Below are 14,374 nucleotides of genomic sequence, written 5' to 3' on the forward strand. Positions count from 1 at the left end.
CTCGGTATATTTATACATGACCCACTTCCACCTGCTGTCGTGAAAGAAAAATGGCTCCAGTCCATTGTGTTGATGGAGAAGTTTCACTTACAGTGAATAATCCGTGCTTTCCCTCTTCCCCTGTCCACCCCCCCGACAGCCGTTGCACCTCATGCAGGTCAACTTCATCAAGCCGGGCAGCTTCCGCTGCAACAAGTTTGGCAACATCGGTGGGCCGATGGAGGATCTGGTCTCGCTGAGGTTGCACCGGCCGGGCAGTGTGGGACTGGTCACCCGCTCCGGGGGTCTGAGCATAGAGCTGTTGGTCAGCATTGCCAGAAACACGGATGGGCTGTACCAAGGCATATCACTGGGTGGCGGAAAGTAAGTTGGCTCAGTGAAATCCACGTCAAGCAGAAGCACTTGGTTGAAAAGAGCCATTTTGTCGGACGCAACCGTGACGCGCGTGTTTCCTAGTCGTTTGTGAATCAGAGAAGTTCAGTTCTGACCAAAAGAGCCTCCATTGCTAAGAAAATTGTGCCCTCACTTGGTCCTGCTCGAGGCTTAAAAACATGTCCATAGCATTGAAAGAGTTTACAGTTCTTTCCACAGACTGGTCACTCTTCAAAATGAAACCAAAGTGTGATGGGCTAGTTTAAAGTCAGAACACGTTAATCTACCTTTGGACTTGGCAGTTATAATGGGCTTAGTGGAAGGCGCTATCACCAAGATATACTGTGCTAGGAGCTGGAATTCAAAGGACAGTTTATTCGACAAGTGGTCTGAAATTTGTCATTTCCTTGCAATGTAACTTTCTCAAGCTCCACATGCTGCCAACAAAAACTTCCGCTTTTTTATTTAAAAAAATAACTTTGAATGCAAAAGCAGAGATGTAAGTTCCTATTCAGGGGCCATGTTTACTCCTAAGCGGTTTAAAACTCCTTGACGCTAGGACATTTTTCTGAAAGCCGACTCTGAGAATTCCAGCCTCGCTTGGCCACGAAGGCCACCTGCCAAACTGCAAATTCTGGGTTTGTGGCCCTGCGTGCTCTGCACGCTTTGATTTACACAGTGAAAAGGCTCAATGTTCGGTGGCATGCGGCTCTACTCAAGCTTCCACATTCCCATTGCCTCTTTTCAAAGTGGGGACTATTATGAAGCTGGTGATTATGATGCAAATTTGGCCTTTTCATTTCTTGGCAACACACAAAGGCCAATCACCATATATACAAGAGCCAGGGTCTGCCTTCTTTCACCGTGTTTGCTCCAGCGTGGGCCGAGAATAATAGCTGAAAAGCGGGCTGAGGGATCTCAATTTTTACGGCAGCTCTTACCGCTTCCTGGTGAGAAGGGGTTAGAAAAGTTCCAAACCGTGTTTTATTGTCTGATAAAAAAAAATACACCCACATGCTGGGTCCTGGACCTTAGTGCTCAAACAAAAAGTACCCATAAAGGTACATCCAATCCCACTGGTGCTAAAAGTACTTTTACAAATATTACCCCCGGTCAACACGTCTTGAAACTAACATCAGTTGGCAATGTCAGTACGTGTCTAGTCTCCACCCGTATAGGTACCTATTAACACTCATAGGGGGGTAACTAGGGGTGAAATGACGGACCCCTAGATCACAACAGGTAGCCAGCATGATGACTCTGGCAAAAAGAAAGATTTCCAAGGCCTTACATGTGTTTGATCTCCAGGTACACTGGGACCTCGTTCATGGATCATCTGATGTCCCTGGAGGCCAACCCAGACGTCAAGATCTTGCTGCTGCTTGGAGAGGTAGTGCTCAGCAGTCGATATCTCTTTGGTCGCAATTAATCTCATCAGCCACTTGCAGAAAACTTCACAGCTTCAGGGTATCAGTGACGCGTTTCTACATTCGCCGGGGCCTGGGTTTCCATCCAGGTTTTTCCCCTCATCAAAAAACCTCCCAAATTAGATTGAGGGCGGTGTGTGCGATTGCCAAACAGTACAGAATGCTGAGAATTTTTCAGCCGTCCAAAATGTCCGGCTCCAGTTTTTGCTTGAGTTTGTAGACTCAAACTGAATGCTGGTTTCTTTTTCACTGCCTTGAATTTGGAGCCCAAATTTGGGTTCCTCTACAGATTGTAATTAGCTGAGTTTGAATTAGTTTTAATATTAATTAGCAGTATAGTTCGACATAAAGAGGGCTGATCTTCCTTTGTTAACCTCCTGCCATAGGCCTTTTGCTGAAGAGTCCCCTTTGCATTGTTTTTTTTTTTTCTAATAGTTTGGGGGATGTGAAGAACATGACGTCTGTGAGGCTTTGCGTAGCGGCCAGCTCAGCAAGCCCATGGTCGCCTTCTGCATCGGCGAGTGCACAGATATGTTCAAGTCCGAAGTAAGTCGCAACATCAGACAGTTTAAACGGAAGTTTTCATACTCAACTGAAGCACAGAGTACTCTGCTAAAATTTGTCCACTCTGTGAAAACCCTCAAATGCCAATTGATTTAAGAGTTGAACTTTCTTTGCAGCCTGGGTACTTTGGCCACTCTGGGTCAAGCAGTGATGTCGCCATGGAAACTGCTGCTGCCAAAAACCAAGCCCTGGCTGAGGCCGGGGCTGTGGTGCCCGAAACATTTGATGAAATTGGAGAGACACTCAGGTGAGTGTTTGAGATACACGCACCCAAAGTCATGGACCCTAGCCACCCCAAATTCATTTACACGTCATTGCTTCCTGTCATCAGCAGCCTGATGAGAGGTGCCATGTTGTCCACTGTCACCTGTACACTTTTCTTATTTACGGACCAGTTTTGGTGAACTGCAAATTAAAGTATGTGTGATTGTTTTCTGCACAAGTGTTACATTTTGGGCGTGTTCAGGAAGGCAGGAATATCCAGTAGGTTCAAGTTGAAATTTTTACGGAAGATTTTGTGACAGTTGAGTAGTTATAGAAAACTTTCTGAGGAAAAATTATTTCTGGTAGAAAAATACAAGTCTGATCTGCAGGTCAGTTGGTCATTTGATCCGAAAGTTTGTTCTGTCTTTGGATGCAGTCTTGAATGCCATTTGGAAACAAAGTCATGAAGTCGTGGCTTGCTTTATGTCCTGATTTCTGCCTTGAGGAAAATGAAAAATCGTTTAAAAAAAAAGGTGTTGAGAATCTGTCCCTAGCTGATCAAACCTTCACAGTATGAAAGAAGGAAAGAACATTTTGCAGAAAGTATAACTGTGAAAAACTATCAAGTCATTACCCAAGCTGCCTGTTTGAAATGTCTTCTTAAGAATTGACATTTAGCCATTGGACACTTTTTGGTACTGTGGTCTGCTTTTATGAACTGTTTTGTGTGTGCTTTTCACAGAGAAGTGTACACTCGCTTGGTATCCAAGGGACAACTGGTACCCAAGCCCGAGCCACCGGTACCGAACATTCCAGCCAACATGAAGCCACAGAAAGGCAAGAAGTAGACAGGGTGCCTGACGATGGTTCCCTAACATCGATTCCTCTTAACCAACCCTCTGTATATGCCTCATGTAAATATCTGTATATACTTGGATTAAAATCTGAAATTCATCAATATTAATCTTGCTGCAAGTACCATCGTATGTCAAATACCCAGGTATGTCACAAAAGTTGCATAATCATGTAATTGTAGTCAGATTTATGTGAATTATTAACTTTGATGGGTTTGATCATGGTGCTATAAAGCTTGATAAGTTTATGTCCCTTTTACTGCAGTAATATATTCAGAGTTTATTGTGGATGTGCTGTCAAATCAGATTTTTATCCAAGATCAAGGCAAATCCAAAATGAAATATCACTTGTTTTGGGCATGATTCATGCAATGAATTTTCATAGACCCACTTTGTGTGCATCTTGATGATCTTCTTCGGATGTATGAAAACTGTATAAAATCCATTTGTGTAGTTTATTGAAAAGGGTACTTTTAAACATTAAAACTTGTCCAGGATTTTCCTGATAAGCGAGGGCGCTGTTGCTGTGATGTACATCGGGGAAGATGCTTTTCAGGCTACCCGGCTGTTTGCATTTTCACATATTGGACCCCCAAAATGTTCTTTCGAAATATTCAAGGGGAAAGTCTGCTTGCTGGCTCATTGTCATAAAATGACAAACAGAAAATTGCCCACTAAAATTTTGCACAGCAAAATGTACAAAATTCATAGTTTTTGTTGCACAAATCAATGCCTATGCAGCATTGAGGTTCAGTTGGATGACATCAAAGTTTTGTTCATGAATATAGAAGTAAAATCTCAATGCACATCAAAATAAGTGAAACAAAAGTTGAAAGAAAGGTTCGTTGAAACCCAAGGTGCAAGTTCGTGGGTTTTTGTACAATACTGCATTGTGGAGACCTTTTATAACCAATAAAACTTGGTCAAAAGTAGAACTTCTGACTGCAACTGTATTCGCAAATTTCCCAGTAATATCAAGCAGACTACATATACATTGTTGTACAGCTGTAACAAGGTCACCAACAAAATTCAGAAAAATCCCAAACATGGTGACAAATTAGTTCATACATTGTAATTTAACATGTTTTTCTTATTGTATATTTTCCCTCCGATTGTCTGAATTTAGAATACATCTTGACTTCAAACATTATATTTTACTGCCATAATGTAACTATGTTTATATTATATTAAGAAAAAGTAGGGTGAAGGCCAGATCCGTGCTTGCCGTGATAAAAAAATCATGCTTCAAATTCATATTAGCAAAAATTGAACATATGCCATCCCTTACTGGGCTTCCTTTTCATGTTCGCCTGCAATATGCCCCAGCCTAGTACATCAACTTTACGTCTTATTAATGTTATAGAATGAAACAAAGTAATTTCTTTTGAGTGGTTTGTCCTTTTTATTTTGACATGCTCTAGTGCAGTTGATTTTGAAGTTTTTAGATATTTTGAAAATAAACTATTCTTAACGTTCGTCATCAGTTTATTCAGCTCAGTTTTCTTGCTTAGTGGCAGCTCATACTTTCAAGAATTGCGTCTTCCCTGCGCTAATTTGATAAGCTCTACAGAGGGCGATATAATGTACACACAATTTTAGTTTGCTTTTTGCTCCTCCCCCTCCCCTCAAAATAAAAACGACGGGGAGAGGGCGCTATTAACAAAATGATGTATGTGTAGAAAAAAATTATAAAAAAGTGCGACATATTTCACTTAACAACAGAGGGCGCCCTTGCTATTATCACCCTAGTACAATGGTGGGACTGGGAGCCAGTCTCATATTGACTTTATGGAAGCAGTAGAGGGCGCTATATAAAAAGTCAATGTAGGGCGCTATTTATTGAATCAATAGAGGGCGCTGTTAATTTTTTCAACAGAGGGCGCCAAATATTGGTCAAGGGTAAACGTAAATAAAAGACAGCATTTGAAGTTGAAGCTTTACATCATGTATGTACATAGGCCTATGTACGAAAGGTAAGTTTTTTCTCCAAAGAATCATATCATTAACAGTGTAATTTTATAAAATGATGAGGAGGCTAAAGTAGGCCTACTTCCAGAACTATAACGTGTCAGGTTTATATGAAAAGTGATTGACAGTAAGATGATTTTCCTTCTTGGCATGACATGTGGGCCGGTAGCCCCACTACTGTAGCACGGACTCTCACTCCCGATCCATCCCTAGCCACACATCCGTATGCGCAATTTCGTGTCGGCACACTGAACATTTTTGGCGCACCCACTTATCATCGTGGGCGCAATTTCTGGGGGGGGGGAGAAGGTCTAGAGCAAAACACATCAAAGCATACGTACTGGGACTGTACTGGAATTTACCCCCAAAATAGCTGATCATGCAGCACATGGTAATTGGCAGAGCAGATGTGCTGGACAGTTATGGTGACACACCACTATACCTAGCCCTGCAGCGGGTACTACATGCCAACAAACATGGTAGCAACTCTTTGGTACATTGCTTTTAATGTTACCATGAGAATTAAGATGACTGTCAAGCATGGTTTTTGTTGAGTTTTCTGACTCAGCAACACAAAAAGTGTTGTGATAAGGACAGCTTTTGTGTTACCAATTTTCAAATGAAATGTGTACAGATCTCTAGCATTTGTTTTTCACAGGAATACACCTTATTCGTCAAAAAGTACAAAATTGAAATTGTAAAGAGCTGTGTCCTGGAGTACAAGATAGAAATGATGTCAAAATATTCACCAGAAGTGGTAACATTATGCAACTTATATAGGAGTTCAAGGCTCACAGAATTGGTAGTCCGATGTCTTGGGACAACCAAAATATTTTGTCAGACAACCAAATGTTCCAGGCTGGCAGCCCAACGGGCAAGCACCGTTTTCGGCAAGACATTTTTTTGCATTGCTTTGTAATCCTGTCATTTTGGACATTTCAGCACGGTGCACAGAAAAAAAAATTGCAAAAAAAAGACCGGGAAAAAAAGGTCGACATCCTAACCTTGATGTTGCACAACTGTACTTGTTCGGGTAAGTGCACCATGGTACGTCCAGTCGAATCATTGGCATGAACAATGCAGCCGTGTGTGTATTCAGATGTTTTCCTTGTGCCGGATCGCTAAAACTATATTCAGTCATATTACAGCTCAATTATCTTTAAATTCCAATGAAACGGGATCAGAGGTCGACCTTGTACATATATGCAGGAGGTACTTCCAAATATTTTCAAATTTTAAGCTTTTAATTTTGTCATACAAGATCGACAAAAGTGACGACGACACTTTTCCTAGTTCTGGATCGGTTTAGCCAGTTCTGGATCGCTTCAAAAATTTCTTTACGCATAAAAAGGAGTCAAGCTTAAGCCCATTTCTCAGCCAAAACCATTGTAACAAGCTTATTTTCTAGTAAAGCAAGTCTCATTTTAAAGGGAATTCGTTTATATATTAGATTTTCAGTGCATTAACATGGATAGCCTGCATAAATTTTGACTTGACTTTGCTGCTCAGTGAGCTGTCGACCATAAATCTTCCCCACGCTGCAAAGTTGACAAACCCATTATGTCACGTACAAATTTATTTCGCATGTGAAGTTGAGTTCATAATGTTCGTACATGTACTTGTATGCGCAATCCAAAACTAGGAAAACCGTTCATCAAATCTTGCGTAGTGAGTGACCTACCGCACAGAGGTGTAATTTTTTCAGGTGTTGATTTTTTTGTGCCCCCATGATTTTTGACAAACCGTCAACAAATCTCGAAGCGCGAATCGGAAATTTAGACAGAATTCCTTTTCGTGAAATTTTCTTAGAATGAAATTTGTACTGCAAGACTTTTATTTTATCTTTCAAAAAAGCACAGCAAGGTGGGTAGGCCTAGGCCTATTCATTTCAAGCGATCGGGAACTAGGAAAATGTAATTACTAAAAGCTTGGAGACCACACGGGGCAAAAACTTTCGTGTGGGGCAACTGAAAATGAAATTCGGGCAACCAGATTCTAGACTCCCCTGCCGGAGGGGCAACTACCTTTTAACAATTTTGTGAGCCCTGTGAGTCACACCTGTAGTCATTCTTGTCAAGACAAACTTTAGCGTGACAAAGTACAAGATGTTGAATTGTCACATGGTGTTTTGCTATTCAGCAAACTTATATTTAGCCCCTTTGCACTTGCTCAAGATAAATTTTGGAGCAGTTCACCGCCCTAAACTTCAGTGCCACTTGTTTGTTTTCTTTTATCCTCAGTAGTTGACGAGGGAATACGAGGAGAAAGCGGCCGCGGAGGCGAGACAGAGGGAGGAGGCCGAATGGCAGTCCAGATGGCAGGACGAATGGGTAGCAGACATGGTGGGGATGTGTGGCCACACCCCCTGGGAGGACACAGGTGTGCTAAGAATCAATAATGTTCTGGTGTTGATTTGACCCTAGCCCCCTCGGTCTTTTGACTAGGAACCATCCTGAATCCTCCGAAATCCTCCGATTTTCAATATGAACAAATTGCATCCAGCCCAAATCCTCCATAATTTCTTCAAAATGTCATTTGGAGGTGTGCCTAACTGCCTGAATCCTTCAAAATCCTCCAATTCCTGTCATTATGTCGAGGCAGTGCGAATGGCATTCCTGAGCAGTGTGGTTGATTCAAAAGAAATATCGGGCTGAATTGGTGCTCGACTAAGCACAGACAACACAAGGTCCAATCCATGACCTTCACGTATGGCAGCCTTCAAAATCAGCCATGTACTTTTGCCATACACCCTGAATCCTCCAAATTCCTCCGCTTTGCAGAAAAGGATTTGAGAGGATTTGGAAGAGTTTATAGGGTTAATGAAGGGAAGAGCACCTTACTTCAGTCATTGTTGTTAGAGTCTTTTCATTCCTTTTATACAGGCCTCCTATAGCTTCGGAAAACACTGGAAAAAAGTTGTCCTGGAAACTCATGGAAAAGTCATGGAAATTGGGGAAAAAATAAGGCGTCCTTGAATCCTGTTGTCAGAGGAAAAAAAAGGTCATGGAATTTGGTCTTTAAAATTTTTTTTGGTGGGGGAACTTTGCGACAAGCTAATCCAAATTAAGTGTTTTTGTATACAAGCATTTGACCTTGATATGTGTTGCATTCTAAGTACCGTGCATTCATGAACTTTGGCCTTCCAAAGAAACTAGTTACACACTTTTGGAATCGAACCACAGACCATCTGAACACTGGACCCTTCAGGCTTGTCAAGCCAGCGTTCCTCGTACCTAGCCAATTATATCCACAGTGTTCATGACATTAAGCATGACCTGCACATTACAGTCAAATCTTTCTGTCCCGTCACTTAACATGAGCTGAATTATGCACCTGCTACCCAGCAGCAAATAAGTTTTCGAGATGCATTTACCCATCATGCACTGTACTGGATCTGGGTAAATAAGTTTCAGACTCAAGCTTTCGATAAACTTGAAGATTTAAAGTGACTGTTTGAAGTGTTGGTGTCGTTAAAATGGTCTTTTGTGATGTGATAAACCAGGTTACACCAGTCAGAATCTGGAATTGCTTGATGACTGGGCCACCAGGATAGCTGCAGAGCACAGACAGACACAGCAGCAGCGATACAAGGGTGCTCGGCCAACACGGAGAAGTGCAACTTCCAAAGGACACTGGAAGAGGAACAGGTGAGGAATGGACACAGGCACGTGTGGCTCATGAGGTTTGCTCGAAGATGTAAAGGACCGTTACACTTCTACCATTGACGGTGTGGGGCCTTGTACCCGGTTTTTGGTGTAAAGTTGAGATGGATAACATTCCAACATCGCCGTCCAACTTCACATAAAGCTCGCACATTTATTGCCTCATTTAGGCTGGGAAGCTAATATTTGGTCAAGTCTCTTCCGTCACATTTGGTGACAGAACGGAAAAGCCTAATCTGTTCTTTTAGAAAAAAATCTTTCCATCAGAAATCATAAAGACACACAACATGTTCGGTATCATCATGGTTTTAGGCAAGGCTGCATAATAAGTGGTAATAGACAAAATGTGACCTGCTCTGAAAAAAGGGTACTAAGTCGCGCAATGCCAAAACATGTCATAGCCTGTTCTATTTGGAGAGGGCAAAATTTCTTCAAAAACATGATTTTTGTGTTTTTTGCTTTAATAGCTTCTATAACATTTATGTTTTCAGAATTTGTGTCTACAAACATGGATACTGATGAATAAAGATGAAAAATGGATCATTCAGTAAGAAATCCTACATAGCATTGTGTTTCCAAGCGCTACACTTTATGAGCTCTTTCTCGAAAGGTGCTTTTATTGAATACGAAAATGTGGATATACAAATGTCTATATACATGTATCTCCGAAACACAGCGCACTACTGGGGTCATTATCAAATTGTAGCTTTTGATGTACAGAATCCAGCCATATCAAAAACTCATAACCTGAATCTGGCGACTTATTACCCATTTGAGTGACTCGAGGCATCCAATTGGGGCTAAAGGTCCTACTGAAATTGATTTTGTTATGCAAATTCTAACTATTGAAAGCACTGGACATCCATACTCACATATCTGGCCTTTATTTCACGTAACTCACTTGAACTTAAGCCCGTTTGTTTCTACGTGCAATGATTTTCTGAACTTTTTACATGTACAACAATATCACGTTCCTTCGCATCATTCAACTAGCCTGCCATGTTCTGCATGGTTATCCAGCCAGGCCCATGCAATGTGTCTGAAAAGTCATGTTACTGTCTAAGCAAATACTGTCACGCTTACTGGAGTAAGCATTGGCGTATTAATCGAATATGCTGGCAGTAGCCTGGTTGCCCCAACAAGGGATGACATTCCTATTTACCCCCATTCCGCCATTCTCTGTGAAAGCTGATTTGTTGACAGTGAAGCCCTCTTTTTTGCCATTGTGTACTTTTCCAGAAAATTGAACGAAATGTTTAGATGTGTGGACCAGGATACCAGTGAGGCAGAGCACCAGTGAGACATCATCGAATGCCGCTGGATAAAAAGGTATCTAATTGTGCATTTTGTGATAGACTGCTACATACCCCGGAGAGCGTCAGCCACCAGCTAAGCCATTCATTGGGCCTTTTTCTATCATTCTTTTACTCCCAAAATATACGTTGGAATCCCTATTATGAACTAATGCAGACAAGTTGAATAAGGTGCCTCAGGAATTATATCTAAAAAATTGAAATCACCCGTCCTGTCTCTAGCATTAGTTTTTGGGAGGCCACAGTAATAGGTGAGGGTCGTACATCATTTGGATGCTTCCATTTATGATTTTTATCGATGGGGAGCCTGGCCTCTCCTCCCCCAGTGATGAGCCTTCCCCCCTCCCCGCCAGGAAGGAATGTATCCCTCAAGTGCGTTTTAATAATTTCATGCCAAAATCTGAGATTTCCTTTTCCTTTTGGACGACGTTGTACATTTTAAAAGTCTAAATCATAACCTCCCTTTTTTTCAACTTGCAAATAAACTGCAATTTCCAAGGGCTCAGTCATTGGATGCATTTCAGCATTCAGTGTAGCCATTTCAACTCGACCAATGACGTTGGACCTAAGACAAGACCCTTAAAGTGTGGATTCTTAAAGCATTTTAACCCTAACTGCCCAAAACCTGCCATACTCCAACAGCAGGTTTTGGCAGGTTTTGGCAGGTTTGGTACCGTACCGTAGGAACCTGCTGTTGAATTTTGTGAGACTTGGGATGAAAGGCCCAGGGAGATGGTGTTGGATTCTGTGTGAGTTGGGACACACAGGAGTCATTGTGTGCAGTGTCTGACTTGCTGTACCAATTGTTGGACTATGCTTGATTTTGTCAGGTTTGGTACTGTTCAATGCAAGTCATCCTATACTGCATAGACCCATCCATACCATATCACTCAAACTCCAACAGGCTCATTCTGTTGGAGTTTATCAGGTTTGGTGCAGTAACCTGCATGTACAAGTACATAGACAAGTACATGAACCTGTTGGATTTTGTGAGGTTCAGTATGCTTCCTAGTGCAAGAGCCTAGGGGGTTAGGGTTAATAAACTGCATTTAGGAGTGAAATTGTAGCCGGAGATTTAAGGCTCAATACTAGAATATGTGACTAAGTTTTAGACTTTCATCCCACACGTTTCAGAAGTTTTGCTTTCAAGTTAATGCATTTACTTTCTGTTTCCCAGGAGTTTGATTGATGGCCGCCATTTTATAAGTAAAAAGAATCTTCAAACTTCCCTATTTGCCAAGATGAGACAATAAGGTGTTAAAAGATAATTTATGTACATGTTCACAACCTGTTGCTTTTAAATGAGTCGTAGGGCCTGTTTGATTCAAGCGGATCTGGACACAGTCTGTGATCTGACGTTGGTTCACTGACTCTAGAGCCCCCCAATGGATTGAGAGAACCAACGTCACTGATCACTGATCGAGATTCAGATCCATGTGACACAGACTGGCCCTGATTATGCCATGCTTCAAGTTTGGAAACAAATTTTGAAGATATCATATTACATGTGAAAAGCACAAACTTACTGACTTGAAATAATTAGATATTTTCAGTACGCATTTTGGACTGTCACACCTTTTCAAAATTAACAGTTAGCTGGTTCCCTGGTTCACATGGCAAGGATAATTACAAATTTGAAGTATACAAGTTACGACATCAAAGAACACCAATATGAAAACGTCTCAACCTTGAAGTAATGACAAGCAGATGAGGCCCAAGAATCTTCTCATATCAAATCCAGATTCATGAGCAAGGTTTGGCGATATCTTGGAAGATTGTCTTGTCCTTATCTTGGAAGATTGTCTTGTCCTTGCCATATACAAAAAGTCATCCTGTATAACTTTAGCAGAAAAGAAATATGCACATCGTGGATTATTAAAGAGCAAGTAAACGACCAACTGCTTTTGAATCAGCAGGATTTATTATAACTTAATGACTCCCAAATCAATTTTTATGATAATAAGCAAAAGAAATTCAGAACAAAATTTATCCCTGAAAGTGTGCACGAAAAATTGAGCGTATGGATTGGATTGAAGACTATTAGAGCGCAAAAACAGAAAAATAGGGGATTGGTTGGATCAGAAATTGCAGTGGGTTTTAAAGTCAATGTTTTACGCACCACAAGTGTAACAGGCATTTGCTGAAGTTCTTTTTCATGTCATATAGTGCTTAGTCTTCATGGGTATAGGTTTGATTGAATCTTTAAGTTTGAAGTTCATATTTTTAGTCACCGTGTCGAAATGCTGCAGAAAGCCCAATTTTAGTATCACAATTTAAATACACTGTAGATAGTTCCATGTATTGGTTGCTTTAAAAGTACTTGTATTTAATTTGGGAGAATTCAAGTTCTATTTTATTGTATTTTAAGTTCATTACCTTACAAATTGCTAGAGTTCTCAATTCCTGAAAATTGGTTCATTTTTGAATTTCTAATATAAAATAATTTGCTCTTTTTAGGCAATGGGAATGCTATCGGAATGGAGGTCATGTGTGGAGATCGCTTTTATTCAGCATGTTTTATCAAAATTGCATCATTTGGGTTGTCCTTCACCAGGCCTTCGAGTCAGCTGTTTGGTCCATGTTGATACCTAGATGGATGCACGATGCGTCCAACAGCTTCGTACGTCATGTGGCAAGACGGGACTCCAACCACGGCTTATGCTGAAGGAAGAGGGAAAAAAATACAATTTTGGCAGTAACATTTGACTAAAATGTATCCAAACTCGGATTTGTTAGCATTCTTTGAACACTGAACAAATTAGTTCGAGCTAAGAGTCAACATTTGATTTCTGCCAGATATGTTATTTCTTGGCGTGTTTAAGAATATGGCACTTGTACAAGAAAATGTTTGCAACCATAGCGAGGATTTCTTCTGGCCAGAGTGTGGAATTTTACAAAATAAAAAGAGGAAAAAAAGATCTGTTTGTCGTCCTTTGTCTCGTCAGTTGGTTTATTTAATGCTGTCACGGGTTTCACAGTGACCTCTATTTCTCAGGTTCAGAGGTTGCATGTAAAAGAATAAGATTTGTTATTTAAGATGGACCAACTTTGAGAGTCAGGAAAAAGACTGATTTTTAATTTTCGAGAAATTACTGTGAAAAACTTGCAATTGGCATCTTCAGCAACACGGGCTGGCCCTCTGAAATTGTCAACTTAGCCTGATTCAGGAACTTGGTATGGTTTTAAGGGCAGCAAAACAGAACTTGAAATGGATCATGAGGTGATGGAAACAAACATTTGAACTTCTTTCAATCAAAGATGGCTGCTCGAAATTGTGCCCAACTTTAATTGATCTGTGATTATTACTTGGGTGTTTCTAACATCAAATGGGAATAAAATGTGCTGCTCAAAAGAGACACTTGAGTAGAATTGAGGAAGAAATAGCAGGCTTTAATGTCAGGTGTAATTGGCTTACCTCCACCATTTTCGAGGATACTTACAGTACTTTGTTGAAATGCAAGTGTTGTTGAATGGAGAGCTACAGTCCAGGAACACATTTGTCGACTGGAGATGAGCCTACAAAATAAACAGAATACAAGCAGGCCACGTGCAGGACGGCTGCAAAAGAGACCACTTCTTTTTATTGGATTTCTTTGTTCAAATTCGGCCCCAACAGTGAACTGCTTTCAGACATACTCGAAGACGCCGCGTCCGTTACGCTTGAATGAACACTTGGGAGTAGATATCACAAAATCTCGAAAAACTCATCTTTACCAGTATTTTAGCCAACAAAATGATGCTTTTTGCAGAGGAAATTACCTCACAAACCAGGTCATGGTTTAAAAATTCGAAAATTTCCACGAAATAAAAAAATAGCTTTTTTAGACTAATGGGTTTCTTGCTAAAACTTTTCACCTTCGAACGTAGGTGGCGCTCTAAACAGTGGCCTGCTGCGATCCAAAACGAGGCTGCCGCCTTCGCATTGTTGAATAGCAAAGGTTGTGGCCTCGTTATGGATTCTAACGTAGGCGGCGCTCTTCAAAGAATACGGTCTAGGGGTCTGGAAATGC

The 14,374-nt window shown here is 41.0% G+C and overlaps 1 protein-coding gene and 1 long non-coding RNA gene across 13 annotated transcripts in view; both read left to right on the forward strand.

Annotated features, from left to right (window-relative positions):
* The window catches only part of LOC110979716 (ATP-citrate synthase-like), a 38,347-nt gene extending 33,451 nt beyond the window's left edge, over positions 1-4,896 (forward strand). For all 3 annotated transcript variants that reach the window (XM_087139012.1, XM_087139014.1, XM_087139015.1), the window contains 5 exons: positions 140-363; positions 1,681-1,762; positions 2,235-2,345; positions 2,480-2,610; positions 3,310-4,896. In XM_087139012.1, the coding sequence (XP_086995138.1) occupies positions 140-363; positions 1,681-1,762; positions 2,235-2,345; positions 2,480-2,610; positions 3,310-3,415 (654 nt within the window). In that variant the 3' untranslated portion in view covers positions 3,416-4,896. The remainder of the gene's footprint in view (positions 1-139; positions 364-1,680; positions 1,763-2,234; positions 2,346-2,479; positions 2,611-3,309) is intronic.
* A 387-nt stretch (positions 4,897-5,283) lies between these two features.
* Positions 5,284-13,733, forward strand: LOC147798508 (uncharacterized). Of its 10 annotated transcripts, XR_015425915.1 has the most exons (7): positions 5,309-5,394; positions 6,332-6,422; positions 7,630-7,768; positions 8,272-8,389; positions 8,892-9,036; positions 10,291-10,380; positions 11,957-13,733. It is a non-coding gene; the product is annotated as an uncharacterized LOC147798508 (long non-coding RNA). The 10 variants fall into 10 exon arrangements; XR_015425916.1 differs by lacking the exons at positions 6,332-6,422; positions 8,272-8,389 and adding an exon at positions 9,543-9,598 and having other exon boundaries at positions 5,284-5,394; XR_015425909.1 differs by lacking the exons at positions 6,332-6,422; positions 8,272-8,389 and adding an exon at positions 11,542-11,618 and having other exon boundaries at positions 5,284-5,394; positions 12,822-13,733.
* The last annotated feature ends 641 nt before the right edge of the window (positions 13,734-14,374 follow it).

The sequence above is a fragment of the Acanthaster planci genome, linkage group LG07 (assembly GCF_054643075.1).
Source record: "Acanthaster planci isolate LZ-2023a linkage group LG07, COTS_SCS, whole genome shotgun sequence".
Classification (NCBI taxonomy): domain Eukaryota; kingdom Metazoa; phylum Echinodermata; class Asteroidea; order Valvatida; family Acanthasteridae; genus Acanthaster; species Acanthaster planci.